General features: G+C 48.1%; 6 protein-coding genes across 6 annotated transcripts; 2 read left to right on the top strand and 4 right to left on the bottom strand.

Annotated features, from left to right (window-relative positions):
* Positions 1-1,537: 1,537 nt before the first annotated feature.
* Positions 1,538-4,106, bottom strand: GGI43DRAFT_334736 (uncharacterized protein). Its single transcript, XM_083202029.1, has one exon. It carries the CDS (start codon positions 3,629-3,631, stop codon positions 1,565-1,567), a length of 2,067 nt encoding a protein of 688 aa, XP_083062226.1. The 5' UTR covers positions 3,632-4,106; the 3' UTR covers positions 1,538-1,564.
* On the top strand, positions 4,037-6,028 carry GGI43DRAFT_401434 (Isy1-like splicing factor). The gene is made up of 2 exons (XM_083205573.1): positions 4,037-4,583; positions 4,649-6,028. The coding sequence occupies exons 1-2, from the start codon at positions 4,581-4,583 to the stop codon at positions 5,378-5,380; spliced, it is 735 nt and encodes a 244-aa protein (XP_083062227.1). The 5' UTR covers positions 4,037-4,580; the 3' UTR covers positions 5,381-6,028.
* Positions 6,029-7,901: 1,873 nt separating this feature from the next.
* On the top strand, positions 7,902-10,722 carry GGI43DRAFT_334793 (uncharacterized protein). Its single transcript, XM_083202031.1, has 2 exons — positions 7,902-8,272; positions 8,353-10,722. The coding sequence occupies exons 1-2, from the start codon at positions 8,223-8,225 to the stop codon at positions 10,709-10,711; spliced, it is 2,409 nt and encodes an 802-aa protein (XP_083062228.1). The 5' UTR covers positions 7,902-8,222; the 3' UTR covers positions 10,712-10,722.
* Positions 10,723-11,069: 347 nt separating this feature from the next.
* GGI43DRAFT_334789 (Alpha/Beta hydrolase protein) lies at positions 11,070-12,976 on the bottom strand. The gene has a single exon (XM_083202030.1). The coding sequence runs from the start codon at positions 12,835-12,837 to the stop codon at positions 11,248-11,250; it is 1,590 nt and encodes a 529-aa protein (XP_083062229.1). The 5' UTR covers positions 12,838-12,976; the 3' UTR covers positions 11,070-11,247.
* Positions 12,977-13,127: 151 nt separating this feature from the next.
* GGI43DRAFT_433229 (HET domain-containing protein) lies at positions 13,128-15,276 on the bottom strand. The gene is made up of 2 exons (XM_083209706.1): positions 14,852-15,276; positions 13,128-14,780 (listed from the first exon to the last, which is right to left on the bottom strand). The coding sequence occupies exons 1-2, from the start codon at positions 15,214-15,216 to the stop codon at positions 13,214-13,216; spliced, it is 1,932 nt and encodes a 643-aa protein (XP_083062230.1). The 5' UTR covers positions 15,217-15,276; the 3' UTR covers positions 13,128-13,213.
* Positions 15,277-15,422: 146 nt separating this feature from the next.
* GGI43DRAFT_433237 (uncharacterized protein) lies at positions 15,423-17,121 on the bottom strand. Its single transcript, XM_083209707.1, has 6 exons — positions 16,916-17,121; positions 16,795-16,834; positions 16,504-16,727; positions 16,176-16,423; positions 15,992-16,122; positions 15,423-15,921 (listed from the first exon to the last, which is right to left on the bottom strand). The coding sequence occupies exons 1-6, from the start codon at positions 17,096-17,098 to the stop codon at positions 15,578-15,580; spliced, it is 1,170 nt and encodes a 389-aa protein (XP_083062231.1). The 5' UTR covers positions 17,099-17,121; the 3' UTR covers positions 15,423-15,577.
* Between the last annotated feature and the right edge of the window lie 3,235 nt (positions 17,122-20,356).

Here is a 20,356-nt window from a genome sequence, read left to right on the forward strand (position 1 = left end):
GCGCACTATCTGTCGTTAGTTGATCGCAAAAGATTGCCACTAAGCAGCGCTAGGATTGGCCGCCTCTCCGCAGCCCGCAGCATCCGTTCCTGAAGGCTATTGATGCCAAGAGTTTTCCCATCTGCTAGAAGCCCGCCTAGATTTCCCTTTGCGTGGCGCTATTGCGGTTTGGCATATGGTTGGGGGGCCAAAACAGCCCATCATCCCAGACACGTTGTGTGTGGTATCTTGGCGAGAGGCTAGTCGTGCAGGCATTTAACCGCAGAGAGGGCATCTACCCTAATATACTACGTGTATTACAATAAGTCTAATAATAGTCTTATGTTCAAGGCACAGAATAGAGGCGATTAGTGAACTGCAAGTCTCTCCAAGCTATGAGTGAGATTTGATCGTCTTTGTTTTTTAATATTCCTGGTATTATTAGTGCACAAGTCAGCAGCGTCTCCGCCAGAGATACTAGCCATGGTCAATCATTGCCTGCATTGCACAAGTCCAAATTCCCCGAGCCGAGTGCTAACCAAACGCCAGAGACTGTTACGTACACGAAAGCGCATGCCACCCAGAGGTATCTCAATTTCCAGGGTACTCGTATCATTGTTGAGGCTATGCAAAGCAACTAGCGGCATGGCTGGAATGATTCGTCGTCGTCTCACGTTTCTGCAGTCTCACATCTCTACGTTCTACGTCATTCTTTTTAAATGCTATATATTATCATCTGCTTTCAAAGTTTAGTCCTGCCACAATTCAGCTGTATGTAGTCTTAAGTGAGGGGAGAAGAACAAAAGAGCCGCCATGCGGTATCATCAATACATGTATGCTGCCGCCTACTACCTAATGGCCATACGATCCACACTACCTCGTTCTTCGTATATGCACGAATAGCAGACATGGATATGAAACATGACACAGCCTGCGGCTTTCCTTGTCCCCTTCAAAGAGAGTGTAGCAGCATGGAATTAGCCCTTGCTTCGCCCTTGGGCTCTAGAACGTCATCTGCTGACGTTGACAATAGAGTTGTCGATCGGTGGCTCTCCCCGAGATATCCCTTCTTGGCAATGTTGTTTCTAGGAGTGACACTAAGAAAAGCTTGTTTTGCAGGCTATTTCTGCATGCGACAATGTCAATATTAGACTTGGCAACTCTATTTTAATGCGAGGCTGGGGCACACAGCTTAGAGAGGCATTTTATTTTTTGGTCTAATGAGAAAAAATATCAAGACACTGAAGCTTCTATGCTGTACAACAAGCGATGGGAAATCACTAATCTTCGGCCGGTGACATGCTCCCGTCCGCATCTCCTCTTTCTAACCCAAATCAACAGGTTAGGTTACATGCATCGACTGCTACTCCACACAGCCACCGACTCTTTGACCGCTATGGTGCTCAGGAGGTTACATTTGCTTCGTCGAGAAAAACAGCATTTCCATAGAGTGCCAGCTCTACTCTCCTTGATGGCCTCATACACACAGCGTACTATCAAGACAGCATCGAATCCTACGGCAGTCACATAAGCTTATTCACATCACAGTCTAAATTCTCCAATGGTGCGTTTACAACCTTGTCAGTTAATTTAATACGAGCCGCTCAGCTACACGATGCTTGTTAACTTTGCAAAACGACGTCGCCACCACGGTTGGGTCCGACTCCGATGTAGCCGTCAGTTTCACTATCCCAACAGCATCCTTCGCGTGCATGTCTGCGCCCACCGCCACGTAGGCCTTTGCTGCTTTTCCGTATTTCAACGGAATCACAGCATTTGGCAAGGCCACCTTCCAACCAACACCCTTGATATCAGCCTTTAGGCGGAAAATTTCCCACTCAAGGTGATCTGATAAAACTTGAGCATGGCCTTTACGGGAACCAGAATATGTGCCGTTATTTGTGAGCTTGAATTCACAAAAGATGCCCCCAGTAGTCGAACTGCTCTTATCGTGTGCAAGTGGCACGCCGGAAGTCATCCGGATCCCGTATTCGCTGGAGCTAGCGTCGGCGAGAGATCTTGCGCCTACGGTATAGGAGAGCACGCCGGTTTCATCCCTGTGGACATTCAAGATGTAAAAATGAAGGCTATTGGCCTCATCCACAAACTCGTATTTACTGCCAGACCCAGTGCCGGCGTGGAATAATGCATCCGCTAGTTGGCGATAGTCGCCCATCGTAATCATAGCGGCTGTCCCATTGGGTCGCGTAAAGTCAACAAGCTTAATATCCTCGGGGTTCGCATCGATAGTCCACTGGAATGGTTGTGTATTGCTGTTTCTTGTCTTGCTAATCATAACGCCGGAGTCAGGTTGAAATGAATCGGCCCCCATTCTATCAATAACCTCAATATCATAGGTATTGTAGCCACCTCCATCGCAAAGCACGTCGCTAGAAACATTGCATGCAGGTGAAAGATCTCGACTAATGTCGACTCTCAAACCAATGAGCTCAGATACGACAGATCGGGCGGTGATTTGTGCCACCACAGGGCCTGATTCTGCCAAAGCATCTCTCGATATACGAACAATGGTATCATTAGAGATGAGTCCCAGAACGAGTTTGTCCCTAACAGTATGCAAAGAGCCCATTGAGCCTCCTTGTAGCGCTGGAATTTGATAACGTGTATGCGGACCTCCAGGGCCATTGAACGATCCTCGAGACATCATTGAGTATGGCCCGGTATAATCTCGCCGCAGAGGAATACCGTACGGGTTATTATAATTATCACCAATATTCAACAAGTGGCTAAGCTCATGAGCATATGTTCCCATTCCCGAGCTTTCACATTGAGTCGACGAACCGCCACCAGCGTTTGGCCAAATGGTAGATGCCGATGCCCACGACGTCCAGGGGACATATCGAGTTGATGCATAATTTGGCAGCGATGAAGAGCCATTAACGCTCTTCGGAGGTCCAAATTCATCGGGAACATCCTCGGGCGAAGAAAATTTCATCTCGCCAAACTCTTGCCAAGTTGACGATTCGTCTTGTCCAGCAGAGAGTATAAATACGAGCTCAAACGAGTTACTCGTACTGTTTCCAACTTCTGCTCGCCAAGCTGCATATGCATCTGTTCGGATATCTCGATTGCAATTATTCGTAGGACACGCTCCATGATTGAAGCCATCGTCTACACCGTACTGGTACGACAAAGCAGGCATGCGATACGGCCCAAAGGATGTCAAGTCGACACCATATCGACCATGAGAGTCTTCCATCCAATATTCATGCATCGTATGCCCGCGGTTTAGGTCGATAGGCTTGTTAAGTAAGTCGCGGTAATACGCAGGTACATCTTCTCTAGCAATACCAGATACTATCGGTAAGGGATTGCCAAAGACTGTCGAATTGGGCTCTCTAGTGACAACAAAAGTCTCGTCGCTATAGTCTACAGCTATCAAAGCGATGTTGAAGTTGCGACTTGAGCCTCTCTTTGTCACATCATTCCATTGAGTACCAGGCGGTGCCTTGAAGTCATCCCAAGTCATATCATCAGGATTTACCCAAGCTTGGGGGTCAATAGGCACAAAAGGAGCTTTCCATGAGGTTTTCGATAATGCGTCGACTGGGAGGCTAAGAAGCTCAAGACAAAGCACTGCTACAAAAGCAGAAGCCCCTACTGTGAGGCGGCGTGCCCTGTAGACAGACATTGCTACTACCTTCCAACACTATTCGCTTGGATTTAGATATAAAGGCTCTTCAATAACCCGAGAACTCTTAAACCCATTGCTATTATGTATGGCTCTATCTTATAGTGTTTGTCAAACAAATATCGTAGCCGACATGGACGTGAAATAACCCCGCTCCCAAGACGATCGAATGTTCAAATATCCCCTGCACGTCGAAAGCCCGCAGATAGACTTAGTTCAGTTCTCTACTGTTATGCTTATTGTTTTTAACCGGCTTAATTCCCACCTGCTTCATCTGGCCTATAAACCGGTAGTATTGATAGGGTGGTCCAATCAAGATCTGGCTTGGCAGTTGATAATGCGTGCGGAGTTGGTGGCATAGTGACTAGCGATGCTACTTGAATAATCATCACACAATAGCACTCTTTGGAAACAAAAGTTCTTCTTATCAAGGTACATTAACGCCTAGTTCATACCCTGTTTATGGAGATGCTTATCGACAATTTCTTGGCAAATGCGCGGGGATAGTTCGGGAGGCCAAGACGTTTTACGTGGTGGATTGAATGAAAGCTACATGTTATTAAACTGAAATTTATCTACGTTTAGCTCATGGGATATGCGAAGAAGATGCGCTGAGAGTGAGTATGGAAGTTAGAAAAAGGGAATTTTACAAATAGAAATGCGTAAATAGATGCAGCTACATCTCAAACCCAAAGAACTAAACATCTAATCAAATCTACGAAGAGTTGGAACTTAGATAGGGTAGCTCTATGAGTGAGTTAGCCGTCATGGTGGCGTGCGAGGCTGAGAATTTAAAGTGGATACGCGTGTGGCTAGTGCATAACAGCCACAGCGTATGCGCGAGGCTGCGTGTGCACATTGAATAAAGTTCCCGAGTGAGCTACCGCCTGGCAAGCAGCTACCACCCTTTGCGAACTCTTGGCCCTCATTTTGCTAGCAAGCTGTCAACATGGTAAGTAGCTGCCAATTACGAGACATATATCTTCTTTGTATGCATTTTGCTGACAGTCTTGATAGGCTCGAAATTCGGAAAAAGCCCAGTCTATGCTCTTTCGCTTCCGCGAAGCGCAAGCAGCAGATTTGGGCATCATTGACGCCGGACGAACACGCCGCCCCAAGGTCATCACCGAAGTCGACTCGATCCCCTCATGCGAGAAATGGCGTGGCCAAGTCCTCAAAGAGATCTCGCGCAAGGTTTCTCGGATCCAGGAGCCTGTGCTGAGCGATTACCAGATCCGCGATCTCAACGATGAAATCAATAAATTGATGCGCGAGAAGCACATGTGGGAGGTGCAGATACGGAATTTAGGCGGGCCCAACTATATGAGAGGAGGAGGAAAGATGTACGACGAGCAGGGCAGAGAAATACCCGGAGGAGGGAAAGGCTACAAATACTTTGGGCGAGCGAAAGAATTGCCTGGAGTCAAGGAGCTGTTTGAGGCCGCGCAGTCCAAGAAGAAGGAGGATAAGCCACTGGAGACAAGCAAAGATTTGAGAAAAAACGTGGATGCGGCATATTACGGTTATGCTCCCAACGAAGAGGACGACGCACTGCTACAATACGAAGCCGAGAAAGAAAGAGAGGCACTGGCCAATCTCCTAGCAACAGGGTCACAAAAAGCTCCCGACGGCTGGGAACCGTTGCCTGGGGATAGTGGTGATGGCCATGGCTGGGCACTGCCAACGCTGGAGGATGTTCAGATGGAGCTCCTCGAGAGGAGAAGACGGAAGCTACTTGACCAGCTTTAAACCGAAGCTCACCTCCGCCACCCAACGGCACTTTGTCAAGTTGGCAACGATACTTGTGACGTATCAATCGACCTCAGGGATGCAAGATTAGACTCAGGGCTACCGTTCGACTTGGACCGCAGCCTTGGATACGATACGGCATCAACAGCTATGCGTTTCCTTTTTGGGCGACTCCTTTTGCGCTCTAAGCTCCCTTGGAGCACGAGCATTCACGTGGAACAATACGCCCGCATCGATTCAGCCCGTATAGGATGCTGCCGAGAACATGGCGAGCAACTATTGCTTCGATATGCCCATGTCTGCGGGTATTTCGTTGGCCGGCCGGCTAGCTTACTGGGTATCCTGACAAGGATTTCAGAGATGGAAAAGATTGTAATTGATATGGAGCTGCAGGCTTAAATGCCGACACTAGCTGTGATGCTGTGGATTAGAGAAGAGAAAGGGTCCGATGTTGTTCATATGCTTTTACTATAAGCACGACTGCTCTTCTACGTGCGTGGACAGGATTTGGGTATGATCTTGATGGCGTTTCAGGAAAACGGATTTGATGTGTTTTTGTTTGGTGTTTTGATGCGAATTTGTTTCCTTGATAATTGTTTAGCGTAAAATAGCAAACATACCTTTGTATTCATTGGCCTGGAAAGAAAAGATACTTATTTGCTTACACCGTGAAATCAGCTTACTCTCTAATGAACACACGGTCGGGGCAGCTTGCGAGCACTTGTAAGCAGCGAGCTGCTAGCACCATGTATTAGGATTACGCGGAAGGCTACTTTTGCTGGGGGCAAGTCTTGGCTACAATTATCTACCGCAAATGGAGAAATGAGCATGGAAGCGATATATTGGGATGACCTAATAGTGGAGGATCCTCTTATGCTATCATGCACCGATCGCTGGTAAGGTGAGCCGTGTGTTCAGTCGTAATAGAGGTCGAGCCCACTAAGAAACCTGTTTGAGTCGTCTCTGCGGCTACGGGCTTTGTACCACTACCTACAGTACAGCAAAGTTTGCATCCGAAAAAAACAAACTGGATCAAAAGAGTTTCGTCGTTGCTGGATGGTCTTGGTTGGTTCTAATAATATCTCGAGCTTTGCTTTCTCTCTCATCCTCATCTTCTTCCTCTACCCGCACAACGCTAATCGAATCGAGGAGCCTTCCCCTCACGCAATTCTCTCTTATACTCTCTTGCTTTCCGTTCTTGTTCTTAGTTTTTTTTCTTGAATCCCCCTCTTTTGCTCTCGACCGCCCATGCAGGCAGCGAAAGAAAAAAACATGTGCATAAACGGCCGAACCGCCCAAAGACGTGCATTAGCTTCAGGGGCAACTGGGCACTGGCCAACCAACCGGGAGGGCGCCAGGGCAAGGGCGTCGCCAATTGAGGGCTGCTGCAAGGGGCCCTTGGCGCTAGAAGACAGCGGACAACGTTCTTTTAGTAGACGCTAGCGGTGAGAGTCGCTCGTTTGGGCCGCTGTCATCGCCAGGTAACAGTACGAGTATTACTGGTACTGTAAGCGCCAGTTTATGCGAGCAAATGGGACTGGAGCCATTGGGCACGCAAGCTCTCTCTGTCTCTACATGGAGCCTTCTGCTGGATATTGCCATGATTATGCGGGCAAACGTTCCCTGATCGCGTGTACAGTATATCTTGCATGCACTGTAGGCGATGGTGCTGCCTCCCCAGCACACTTTAATTTCGATGCAACCTCTTCCTGGGCACCTCGATTGCAAGCTGCCGTGCTCGAGGTCGTACTGGTACCTACGTTCAAATCGCTCGCAGCAGATCCCTCTTTCTAGGGATGGGTGCCCTGCGCGTCGCCATCGTCTCAATTGGCGTAGCGCTGTCTAGCGCGCGGAGGAGCCCCGGAGGCCCTGACAGGGGCCCTGAGCAAGAGGCCCTGTACCTGCCAATAGCGCCGTTGCACAGCTTTTGCTGTGAACACCAGCAAATTGCGAGACGCGATGCCCTCGATCCACCCAGACGGGGACCGTGAACGAGAGCTTGTGTGTAGCTCGAGCACAGGCCCAGGCACACACAGGCACTACGAATTAGATTGCTGCGAGGTACCAGGACTTTGCTGCCCTTGGCCGGCTCGGCGGCACACGTCAATCCGTATCCTCGCTTCCCCGTGGCCGCCTCGTGGAGAAGGACAACGGCCCTGGCCAGTCTGTTATTATTGGGAGTTGATGCGAGTTCAATAAACTGACTGGTGCTAGCAGCAGGTAACGGTACCTTGCATGTGCCCAGCGGTATAGCGTCTCAGGCTGCGGATTTGCCTGCTGCCTCAGGTTTCTCCCACTCTTTTCTGTTTGACCTCAATCTCTTATCGACGAGTCGCCGGCCTCTGAGACTTCGTTGTTTTCGGCCTCTACTTTTGATTCATTCTGCGGCTGGTCGCGCGGTAGCCTATCCCTCATTTTCCTATTGTTACCGTTGCTGTCCCCGCTGTGTCAGACTGGGCACGTCCGTTCCTTTTGTTTCGCTCTTTTTCCACCCAGTTTTCAATCTAGAGATACTATAGACAAGGCAGACAGACAGACAAGCCTACGACGAGAAACGTACAACCAATCGCAAATAGCACATCGAATAACGCATACGAAGCTTCGAGGCAGAACATACACCGTACTATCGTGCCATACCAGGCTATACAACATTACACATCATATCGAAAGGGCAAATCGCAATCATACAGAGTCGTCGGGAGAGGGGAGCCTTCCCGTCTGTTGATGGCACCTCTGGGTAGCCAAGGCAGAGACGACGACTTCAGAGATTGCAGAATAAGCGGGTGAATTTTTGCTTGGGGGAAGTGTTGACGGTGTTGGCTTGGACCGCAGTCGCTTCAAGATGGTGTCGTTTTTCGGCCTCAGATTCGGCGGCGACAAAAAGAAGTCTCAGTAAGATGCCCTGCGACTTGGTTTCTTACCATATTGTTTTATGGGATTTCCATCGCAACTAACCACGTTCTCTGCCACAGGAGCAAGCAATCCGACAAAAAGCAAGTATCCCAGCAGTCAAACCAGCGATATGGTAAAAACAGCCCCAATGACAGCTTCAAATTCCCACCGCCCCAGCAGACCTCCTCACGGTCGGGCTCCTCGACATCGACTGCACGAAATTTGGGCTGGCGCGCTACCCTCAAAGGCGTGCCGGCAGCGTTATCCATGGTCGATCTCACAGCGCCCCGGAAACCGAGCATGGGCAGCTTGCGGCATGGTCTCGACGGCGGAGGCTTCAAGCCTTGGATGAAACCGAATGCGAGTATGACCAACCTTGCTGTACCGAATCCTTTTGGTGTAGATAAGGTGCCACCACTGCCTGCGGGCTCGAGACAGTCTGGTTCGATAGATCCTCTCGATGTTCGTTTTAACAAAAAGTCTGGAAGTACTTCAAAATCCACAGGAGGTGGTAGTATACAAGCAGCAGGAAGCAAGAGCCCATTAAGTCAGTCTGATCTGAGAGCCGAGCCGGAGCCGGAGCAAGATCCGGAGCCAGAACCAGAACCAACGAAGGATTCTGATAGCCTGGCCGGATTGGAGGAGTTTGACGAATTTGGTGAACCTGGACCCGATGTTGGAATTCGTGGTTCGGGGTACGCTGGATATCCATCGCCTCCCCAGTCGGTCGAAACAGAAGAGCAATGGCCTCCCATGTCTCCGGCTGATGAAGATGCAGGCGCAGAAGCAGACATGGAAGTATATGAGGAAATAGACACGAAAGCAGGTGTAAACCAGACACAACAGTTCATCGTTCCAGGATTCACCAATGGACCCGGTCCCGCTATGCTTCCCAGCCCATCCTCGTCAACATCGCGCAAAAGCGAAGATACACGGGGATCACCAGTTGTGCAAAACGTCCATGCAAAACGAGATACGTTGACATTTCTATCGTCTCGGAGGAGAAGCTTCACAATGGTTGTCGAGGAAGAAGAACTTGAAAAGCACCGCCAACAGCAGCAGCATCGTGTGGAAGGCCTTGCAGGCAATTTTTCTGATTTCGACTTTGGTGATGGGATAGCGAAGCAGCAGACTGTGGCTGTTGGAACACTTGGACTGGAGCTGGTGCAGAGCCCAATCCAAATGGAGCGACCACATCCGTTCAAGGATATTGAAAACGTTGAAGAAGTTGAAAGTGCTGTGATCAATGAGAATGGCATGAGTGCTGAAGATGTTGAAGGTGCTGCGGGCGATGTAATGAGTGAACAGGATGAACAAAGTGAGCTAAGCGATACGGCATCTTTGGCATCGCCAATTGCATCACCAATTGAATCACCAATTGATTCGCTCATAGCATCGCCATTCACCTCGCCTATAGTGCAACAAAGGCAATTTCAGCCCTATCAGCGAGAGCGGGCTTTCAGCCCTCAACGACTCCAAGTGGCAATACCCGATGATCCTTTGCCGTCTACACCAGCGCAGCAACCGCTGCCATCGCCTTCTGCTGTTTCCGCTGGCGTCGAAAGCCCTCGACAAAATATCCGAAGGCCCTCTCAGGTGACAATGGAAGCTCCAAACTCACTGGCATCGGTTTTGAACTCGTTCGGGCCCACTCCTCCTCAAGGCTTTAATTCACGAATGACAACTGAATCTCGTGCCCGCGGCCCTCCACAGCCGCTACAGCAGGCCGCATTCCCGAGCCTTGCTGCCCGCATGGAGAGCCCCCGATCGCCGTATGGACCTGCTGCGGATGAAGGTAACTATATGCGGACAGCGGAGGCGCCACGACCACCCATGGACCGAGACCGAGTGCCCCTGAGCCCTTTTGCTGCCAGAACCCCTATGGAGGGCGACTTTCCCGTGATGAAAGGGCTTCCTCGAGGGCGGCAGCCTCCTCGACCGCTGATACCTGTTGAAGACTCCCCAGAGAGACGGGCTGAGGAACGAAGCCCTCGCCCATTTTCCAAATGGGGAAACTTTGGATTTGACCGGTCAGATACACGAAACTCTCCACTGCCAAAGCCACCACGCACTCCCAAGGGCCAACCCCCAACCTCACCAAGCTGGTCTATCTCTACCCCTACATCCGATATTGCGCCGCGAATTCCCAGCCCAACATTCCCATCTCTTGAAAAGGCCATATCAGCAACGAGCGAAGATCTGGCCAAGTCATTTGAGATATCTTATGATGCTCCCCAACCGTCGCCTCTTGCGAACGAATTTTCCATCCATGACGTGGCAGGCCCTAGCGCAAAGTCAAGCCCGGTAATACGTGTTGAAGCAAAAAAGGCACCTCCACGACCAACTCCTTCGCCTATCAACTTACCACCGCTTATGAGAGAGAAGGGCCCATTGACACCAGCTAGCCTGTATTCTCCTTCAGGATCGACATTTATTTAAAAAAAATTCCTTTCAACCCAGTCACATTTCCTTTCTCTTTGTTTTTTTTTCCCTAGCTTTTCTTGTTGTACTTAACGACCGTGTTGACATGGGATGACGGAGCAGGGTTTGTTTTTGATGCTTTTGCAAGCGTTGGTTTTTCTTTTTCCAAAAAAATATTTTTTCATTCACGTCATTCATTATTACCTGTACAGAACGTACATTCCATAATTACCAGCTGGGCTAGTATTGAGTCGATTATCGGAGAAATTGTTTGGCTACTTACGGGAAAGAGGTGCTGTTTTCTATTTGTAAGAGGGGGATTGTATTAGTATACCGAAGAATTTTTGGCACAGGATATATATACATGTATATGCATAGGATGTTGCAAAAGGATGATGTTCAATATTTGGATCCAACAACGCCATGTGTGCTAAATAGCAGATTCCAGAATATACTATACTTTTGGAAGAAAATATTGTGTAAAGAAGAAAGAATATACAATGCTCTATAAAAAAAACCGTTCACTTTACGCCCACTCCCCCTTTTTTCCACGTCTAGTTCAAAAACAGCCGTAAGTTACCTCCTACATTTTTCAAATCCAGCAAAAATGTGTCGTGGCCGAACAAACTTGTCTCTTCGCTGAGCTCTACGTGTGTGACGCTACGGTTTCCGCTCAAGCGCAAAGACTCGGCAATCTCACGCTGCTGCCATGCCGGGAAGAGGATGTCGCTAGCAACGCCCATGACGAGCGTGGGAATGTCGCGGAGGGGAGACAGGCCGCGAATCAAGTCTTCGGGAGGTCGAGATGATGCTGGGTTTGCTGGTGATGAGGGAGAGTCTGAGTTTCCGTCAAACTCGGTGCTGCTTTGGGAGAATGAATCGGGCTGCTCTTGGTAAGGCTCGCTGGGCAGAGTGAGGCTGCACTGAGGATCAGCGGGTTCAGCGTATTCGCCGGCGGCGAGGGCGTCCTTTCGAGCGGCACGGCGAGACTGAGTGCTGATCTGGTTCTCGTAGCCGAGGTCAAAGAGGTCCATGGCCTTGCTGACGTACAGCAAGCTGTTGGGATCATATGTGAGGCACCACTTCTCACCAGCGTGGTCGAGATATGTCTCAATGAGGAAGTCCGGGCAAAGCGCCGGGGGTTTGCTGGGATCGGCCCTCCGCCGGCCGAAACGCTGCTCCCACTCGGGACCGGATCGGTATGTAACAGTGGCGATCTCTCGGGCCAGCTTCATGCCTGCGTGAGGCGGCACCCGACCGTAGTAGAAGCCGCGGTTCCAATTCGGGTCCATCATCAGCACTTGGCGCTGCGTGTGTCGCATGGCAATGCTGTACGGGTGGCTCCTGGCGCAGCCGCTGATGGTGGCTACCCGCGAAACTCGCTCCGGGAACAGCACCGCCGCGGCGAGGGACTGCATGCCGCCCATGCTAGAGCCGACGCTGGCGTAGAGGCGATCGATGCCGAGGTGGTCCAGCAGGCGGAACTGTGCGCGCACCATGTCCTGCATGGTCAGGATGGGGAAGCGTGTGGCATATGTCTCGCCGTTGGCCGGGTCGACGCTGCCGGGTCCTGTAGAGCCGTAGCAGCCGCCGATGACGTTTGTGCAAATGATGTGGAAGCGGTCAGTATCGAGGGGAGCTCCCGGGCCGATGAATTTCTCCCACCAGCCGGGAGCTGGGTTTGCTTCCGTGGAATGAGCATGAGATGAGGCTGATAGGCCGGTATGGAGGAGGATGACGTTGGAGCGGTCGGCGTTGAGTTGGCCCCATGATTCGTAGGCAATGTTGAAGGAAGGAAGAATGCCGCCCCAGTCAAGAAGCAGAGGATCTTTGCAGTGGTAGTTGAGCGTGACGCCAGATGTGTATGCGGGTTCAGGGCCGGCGGTTGATGATGATGAGGATGTGCGAGCGTTGGGGTTGGCGCTGAGCTGTGCGGAGCGAGACTCGATTTTGTCGAGGCAGGGGAAGTTGAGGGCTGGATTTGAGGGCGCGGGAGAACCTGAGAAGAGAGAAGATGATGAGGAGAAGAGACGAGAATGTGTTGTATGAGCTGATGATGCGGTTAGTGGTGATGTTGGTTTATATGCCAGAAATGGCCTCTGCAGTCGCCGACTGGCCAATCGGAGAGACTGATGCGACCTCATTTTGGAAAGCAGCAGCAGCAGCAACCGCAGTACGAATTGAGTATCAAACAATTAACAATTCCAAACAAATTTCAATGAGGGTATAAGTCTCTCACTTCAATTTTATTCACATTTAAATGAGATGTTGACCCGAAAAGCGTCGCTTTGTAATTGCTATAGAACGCGGGTCATCGGCGTGGGGCGGCGGATTCTCGGCCTCGCACACCATTTCACGTGCACACGCTATTTCTTGACGGTGTCCGTGTGGGGGAGGGGGAGGATGAGGATTGGAATTGGGGGATTGGGGGAGTGGGCATTGTATCATATGCAGCTGGGAAGGCGTAATAATAGCCTTTTCTACTATTTATTTACCAAGGTTGATACATGTACTGTTCAGTTATATGATGACCACTTGGCCCATCTCCCATTGTGGCCGATTCGTCGAGCGCTGTCCCTCTCTATATATCCCGATTCTTTTATACAAATCGCCACTAGAATCTAGTGCCTTCTTCTTCAAAAGCAACGCATCTTGAGACATAACGAGTGCCAGTAATATTTCCTCATCTTCCACAACTTCGCCATCAACAACATCCTCGGCTACATCAAACCTCATACTCCCATCCACCTCATCATTCGTCTGCTCGTCCCACAACGACCACCCGTAAAATCCCTTTCGGATCCTCGCTCGAAACAATAGCGTCTTAATCTCTAGCCTCGCATCCGTTACCGCACTAAACTCGTCATTTGCAATTGTCGTAACCACTTTGTAACTCACAAGCTCTAGCAAATGCAAGCTTGATCCAAACGTAAAGTCAATCTCGCCACTGAATGAGCCCCACGACCACGATGGTGCAACATAAGTAGCGTGTCGACGTGGCGTCTCTTGCGCATCTGGGTCGTGGTTCGGATGCCATAAGAGTAGCTCTCCTAGATATTCTGCCCATAGCCCTGTCATGTAAGTCTTGCTGGTACTGCGGCTCATTTTTCTGGCTATTGCGGAGATGGCTAGGAGTTTGTCCTGATACCAACCCAGACCACGGCGAGTATAATGTGATACCAGCGTCTGCCAAACTTGGACGAATTTATAAGAGTCTCCTAGACTTGCCCAGTCAACACTCGATGTAAGCGGATGGGACATGTTTAGCTGGGCGAATGTTTTAGAGTGTCCGATCCAGCCATCGGATTGCAACTTGGACTCATCGGAACGACTTCGAGCGCAATGGTACCTAATATTATGTGTACCGTATTCAAGTACTCGCGGCGATAAGATGGATTCTTGCAGACACCAGGATCGCTTGTCGATGGGCTCCCATGCATCTGGCTCTCTGCCTTGCCAAAGTATTACCGCGCTTGGTTGTCCATCTTCACATGTAAATGGCATCCGAAATCCTTGCTCTCCATCAATATATCGACTATGTAGAAAGCCTTCAGGAACGGCGGTTGCTCTGGCAGCAGAAATAGTAACGTGTGCTTGTTCATAGATCTCTGCCATGCACGATATCTGCTCCGCTTTATCCTGATCTGAATCTTGTATGATGCACAGGGCGTCGATCCAGAGATATTGTATGCCCAGATACATTGTTACTTGAATAGCGTCTTTAATCGTCTGCGGCAATTGAGCGTGAGGCATATCCTTTACCCACACCTTTACAAGATCGTTGAGAAGTTTAAAAGCTTGATCTCCGCCCCAACAGTAACTCAAAGCGATATATTGAGGCACTTTACTGCCAGGATGATTTTCTTGAAGCCGTATTTGGGGATGGGAAGCGTTTCCAGAAAGATGTAACAAACGGCGAGGTCCCGAAGCCAACTGTCCTGGGGACTTGATATTATTCTGAAGCTGCTGGCACTCTGAATGTGTTTCAGAACATTCTTGAAGCCAGTTTTTGATCGTCATGATTGTCTCTTTAGATGCTGGGAATAGGCTTGGTGGTCTACAGGCAACCTCTTTCGCAGCCAATTCACTAGCCAATTTCAGTTTCCGTGTGCGCATAGCAAGAAGTTGCTCTCAAAGTACAAAAACACAAAAACTCACCTTCTTTCTGCACACAAGATTAGTTTCCGCTCCAATGTCCCACCATCAATATGGTCATCCAGCTCATCTACCCAGTCGAGCACCATTTGTTCTCTGGAGTTGTGCGCAAAGTAAGCACGCAAGTAACTCTCCGAGTGAGTGTCGTCTCGGCGCAGAGTCACAAGCCATTGGAATAATTTGCAGCCTTGGTTGGCCAACGATAATGCCTCGTCATATGCGATATTAAAGACGTAAGCTTCTCCTGTAGCGTAATAATTTTCTTCTATGAGCTCGAACCAACCCTGGTCAGAGTAATAGTTGCCGAATGTGAGAGTTAATCTTGTTTGACAGAGGTCGCATGAATGAGGTTCTGTAGGAGTGTTCATGATGATAGCCGCCTTATAAAAATCCTTTTCGAATTGAGAGTTATTATATGGATAACAAGAAAATAGAGACCAACCCCACTGAAAGGTGATCAGGTGGTGAGATCTGAGGCTCAATATTTCGTCATGTTATAGCGCTCTTACTACTAGTCAACACCTGACCATCTATGTACCACTGTCTAATCCTTGTTTCTCCACTGAACTTGATCGAAATTTACAAGCGAATGAGCCTATTGTCTATGTTTCTATGTCTATTTATGGCTGAATCGTATTTCGCAACAGATATACAGAGTAGAAGACCATCGAGTCCTCTTGTTTGTGTTTCCAACTTCTTACAAACACGGCATCATTCTGTTCATAGTAATTATGTGCCGTCTTGATAGTTCGCCTTGTCTGGGTGAGATTCTTTAGAACTCTCCCCATGCCTCTCCATCTCGATGCCACCGGCTGTACAACCGTGTACGCTACAAGCTTCGGCTTCCGAAAGTTGCTCAAACGTATGTGGATCCATGGCGCCTCTCATTGAAGCAAATAAATATGCGCTTGGAATGCTAGCATCGCGATGCTGGTGCTGACATCGCCGCTTGGTTGCTTCCGCTATCTCAAGAATCGTTTGTGCATCAGATGTATTGGATCTATGACTCGACTTTGGATAAACTCTACCGTAGAGGACGAGATTAAATAGAGGCTTAAGAGATGGCAGGCAAGCTGGTTGAGTTCCATTAGCGATATATTTATTAAGAGAGACAAGAAGAAATGCGAGAGCAGCCAAACATACCACAGACCGTGCCAACAAACACTTCAACTCCAGTCCATTTCATTTCTGTGCACTCCTCCCACGTAACATCAGCTGAATCGAGGTCTAGCTCAAGGACGTAAACGAATCTGACAATCGAAACTGCCGTGACACTAGGGTGATATCAGAATGGGTTCGGTACATTTGACAGAGGTGGAAGCCTTACAAAGTTCCCAAGCAAAAGATGATAGACATTCCAATTTTTTGTGATAAGCGCAATTGAAGATTCCAAATGTAAGGGATTGGGAAGATCAAAATAAGAATATCTGTCGCGATATGCGGAACAGCCTTTCCAATAAAAAAGGGGTGGACCTTGACACTGCATTCGAATGTAGATGGGTCCGGCGGGTTTACCGGATCAAACTGGTTCCAGAGAGCAGATATCGGTATGCATTGAAATACTGATGTTATCATCTGCCAATGGGTTAGCCTTTTATCTCTCAAAGGTCAAAACACAACTTTAATAAACGACGGAGAAAAGGGCTCGAGCATACAGAACCTACTCCCCAGCAGATAACCATAGTAGCCAAAATCCCAAGGAGTATTTTATCCAGCAGCCGAATGGTGAAGATTCGCCAGTAGAATGTAATAATTGACAATTTAATCGTGCAGAGTGCCATCGTATAAGTGAATTCGGTGGTGAATAACCCCAACGCCCAATCTCTACCAGCGTCTGGAGGGCTGGCCCATATATGCTTGCAGAAGCCATGGTTCACCACTGAGAGCTTGTTAGCCATGAGACGTTTTCGCTATCTGAGACACAGAAGTATATGCGATTAACTTACTATAGGCGCTGACTGTAAACATGAACCCGCCGGAAAATATCTATATGGATCCTGTTAGTAAGCTTTCTTCGGCAAGCATAGGAGATCTTTAGCAGGTCTGGGAGAGAGGGATAGTGTATACCAAAGAGATGATAATAAGCCAATCATCCAGCCATAATCGGACCTTTACCAGTTTTCGACAGATAATGCGCAGGATTACCGCTATCACAGCCAAACTCCAAGTCGAGGCCCATGCTCCAATAAGATCATCTGCCCTATTCTCTTGGAGATCAATTCCAGGCGGCGGAGGTCCCGGGAAGTCCATGGTGTGTTCAAAAGAGTCAGTCAATCATCTCCAATAAATTGAACGTGAACGCCGATTATTTTGAAGCTCATGGCCGCTATTGCAAGGCGAATTATCGGGACTTGGACGAAGCGCGCTTATCGCTAGTCTTATTGCTTGCGCCGGCAATTGGAATCAGACCTGCGCGGCTTTCCGCAGATACTTTGTGCCAATTGAGCGAAGGAATGTTCTTTAAGAATAAAGACAAAGAGGCACAAGAAAGAGTTCCGCAATGACTTAGAACTTTCTTTTCTTCTATAGCATATTCGGCCCGGTGGGGATTACGGACAAAGGACCTCGTTGCTCCACGTCGGCGAAGGCAATAAATAAACTTTGCGCCATCAACCCATATTTTACTTCAGCTCTTGATCTCTTAAAATCTTCTTGACGGCGATGGCTGTTCTCGACTTCTATAGCGACTTCACTTGGTTAGCTCGCTCACTAGCATCAGAGAATTGAGGCCACTTTCCAGACCGATGGTGCTCGAAGAAGCTCACCATTGGTCGCCTGTCAGCCACCTCAGCTTCGGTGTAAGCCAGCTACCGTTGAGCGAAGGAGGATAACATCCGATGCCGGTTAACCGCTGTCAAACTATGGCTGGAGGCTGATCGATCGGGCCCAGCTTTCTGGTACACCCATAGCTCTGGTACACTAAAATATGCGCCGCATCTAACGTTATAGGTATGTACGAAGTGTATACCTGTATACCTGTATGTTGCCTAGTATTTACTCCTATTTCCTGTCGGACAGCCCATCCCTCCTTAATGGCTAAGAAGTTCACATTGATCGATTTCTCCAAAAACGCTGCAAAGCCATTGAAATCCCAAAAAATGCCCTCAAACTGAATTTAAAGATCTCATTCCGCTTTTCGTATAAATATGTACTGTACAGTAACTAGTGATCTTCTGACGTGATGGCTTCCTGGAGCAAGCTATCCCATCGGCCCGCGTATCCACAGTGACCAACGGCAAGCATCCTAATGGAGACTTTTACCGTCCAACTGAAGATCTTATTACCGATATTCGAGTCATCTCGGCAAGACCGATCACTATTCTCGAGTAATAAAAGTTAGATGTGACTAATGCTGTGTTTTTCCGGAAAGAATTCATGGATATCTATTCATATTCTCGACGTCCTTTACCTGGCATCATCGTGATCGTCACTGCTGCCGTCATCCTCGGGCCGTATTCTTTTTTTGCTATATTATCCCTCCAAAAGGCATATTGAGCTGATTTTATGATGATATAAACATATGTCACTGTTCCATCGCCACAAAAAAAAAAAAATGATAAAAAGCGCGTATGTGTGGAAGAGTTTGACTACTAAATCCGAGTCACTTGGCCATTAAGGTTGTCCAAAATGACCTCTTGTATAATAGTAAATCTCTCAACATATTTCAACTGCTTGTATCTGGTGCTAGGGAATCTTTTTTCCTGTCTTTTTTTGAAATAAGGATATTCTGGAAAAGTTTTAACTGCAGCGCCAAACCAGGGGCCTTGCATACAATCCAAACTACTCCGTATTCGATCCGCAATTGGATATGATGCATAGTAAGACGTGGTTCATAGGGCGTATAGCGTAGGGTGAATTTTCTCTCCCTGAGTAATAAATTAGATAGTTATGGGTTAAAGGTATAAAGCGTAAATTTCTAAACGAGTGTAGTATACCTATGCTTTTTTAATATATTGCATGTAAATAAATTGTAAAAGACTCTGCCTTAATACTAATCCTCCCGAATACATTCGTGTTCCTACTTAAATTTGATCTTCCTACCAACTGACTCTTGTTCTTTATATTTGTAGTTAGTTAACTTGCTCTGTGTTGAGTCTTTTCTTCCAAAGATGGTCTGCTCTCCGCCAGACTCTCAAGTCAAAGTCAATAGACATAGACGGGCTGAAAAACACCAGTGCTCTCAGGTAGCTACCTAAGCTATTAAATATATTATCCAAAAGGATTATGTAGCATCTAATTAATTTCATACCTTTTTTTTCATATTGAGACAAGTGCTCTGGGAAATCAGAAACGTCAATGCTTTTCTTGACCAGATTGACGAGTTCAGTGCTGATACTGGATGAAACATTATGATAAATGTTGTATAAATTGCCTTGGTATTTAAGCTCGTCAGGCTGTATGGAGCTTGTGCAGGAAGATAACGACTCTGTAGATTCCTCTGCTCTTGGAATAACGTTCCAACCTCCGCCACTAATTGTATCACCACCATTGACTACGCAAGATAAACAGGCGTTATTTCTGCCAAAGCGGAATCACAAGCAACGCCGCAAAAATTATTCCCTCGCTGGATATCCATAAACTAAAAGGAAGCAAAAATCATTAAGGCCCCTGATTTAATTTGCATAAAGATTTGGGTCGCAAGCTACTTAGGGGCTGGCCAAATTATATATAAGAGGCTGTGCCTTCTCGTTATCTCGTCGAATGTTCAGAGGTCCGAGTTGGTCAGCACTCTCTTTCGAAGCCCCAGTCATCGCCAACAGACTCTGATAGTCCGAATATTTGACCAACATACAGCATGTCGCTTCCAACGGACCCAATCTTGCAGCGCTCATAAAGGGCGTAGGCGCCAATAACGCAAGATATCTGCTGTCTGCTCTCCGGTAGTGCGTGGACTTCGACCTCATGGCAGAGGTTGTTCCATTTTTGTGGGCCTAAAGCGGATATGTATTCATCCAGCTCACTGTCGAGTTGGGGCCTACGACGCTGCTTTGGTATAGATCTGAAGGGGTTCATGCAAACCACCACCACAGCCCAAGGAAATGGCAAAAGTACTCCAGGTTCAATTCAAAGTGGCATAGTTTCCAACTATAATGAACCGCACAAAGTTATTAGTGGAGATGGTTGTACTGTTATTGCTAAAAGAGATCCTTCTATAAGCACTTACGGCCGATTATGTGTTCAAATCCAGTGCTTTTTCATAATCTTGACAATATATTTCATGGCAGGTCCCACTTAAGCTAAGAGTTTGGCCAAATTTTATGCTGTGGGGGGCAAAGCAATATGGTTTGCACACTAATCCCGAAATTTTCGGCCGATGGCTGAAGTCCATTGCCCCCTCGCACCGATTAGCAACAGACAATTTGGGGTTGGAGATTCCAATTACCAACTTGACGTGAGAGTTGTGAAAGCGGTCAATAAAAGCACTTAGTTTATGTAACAATGGGTAAGTCAAAATCTGTAACCGAAGTAATTGAGCCTTACTTGAAGATCAGTACAGTGTGAAGTATA

This window comes from Trichoderma evansii (genome assembly GCF_050947405.1).
Source record: "Trichoderma evansii strain SZMC 28006 chromosome Unknown GGI43scaffold_6, whole genome shotgun sequence".
Lineage (NCBI taxonomy): Eukaryota > Fungi > Ascomycota > Sordariomycetes > Hypocreales > Hypocreaceae > Trichoderma > Trichoderma evansii.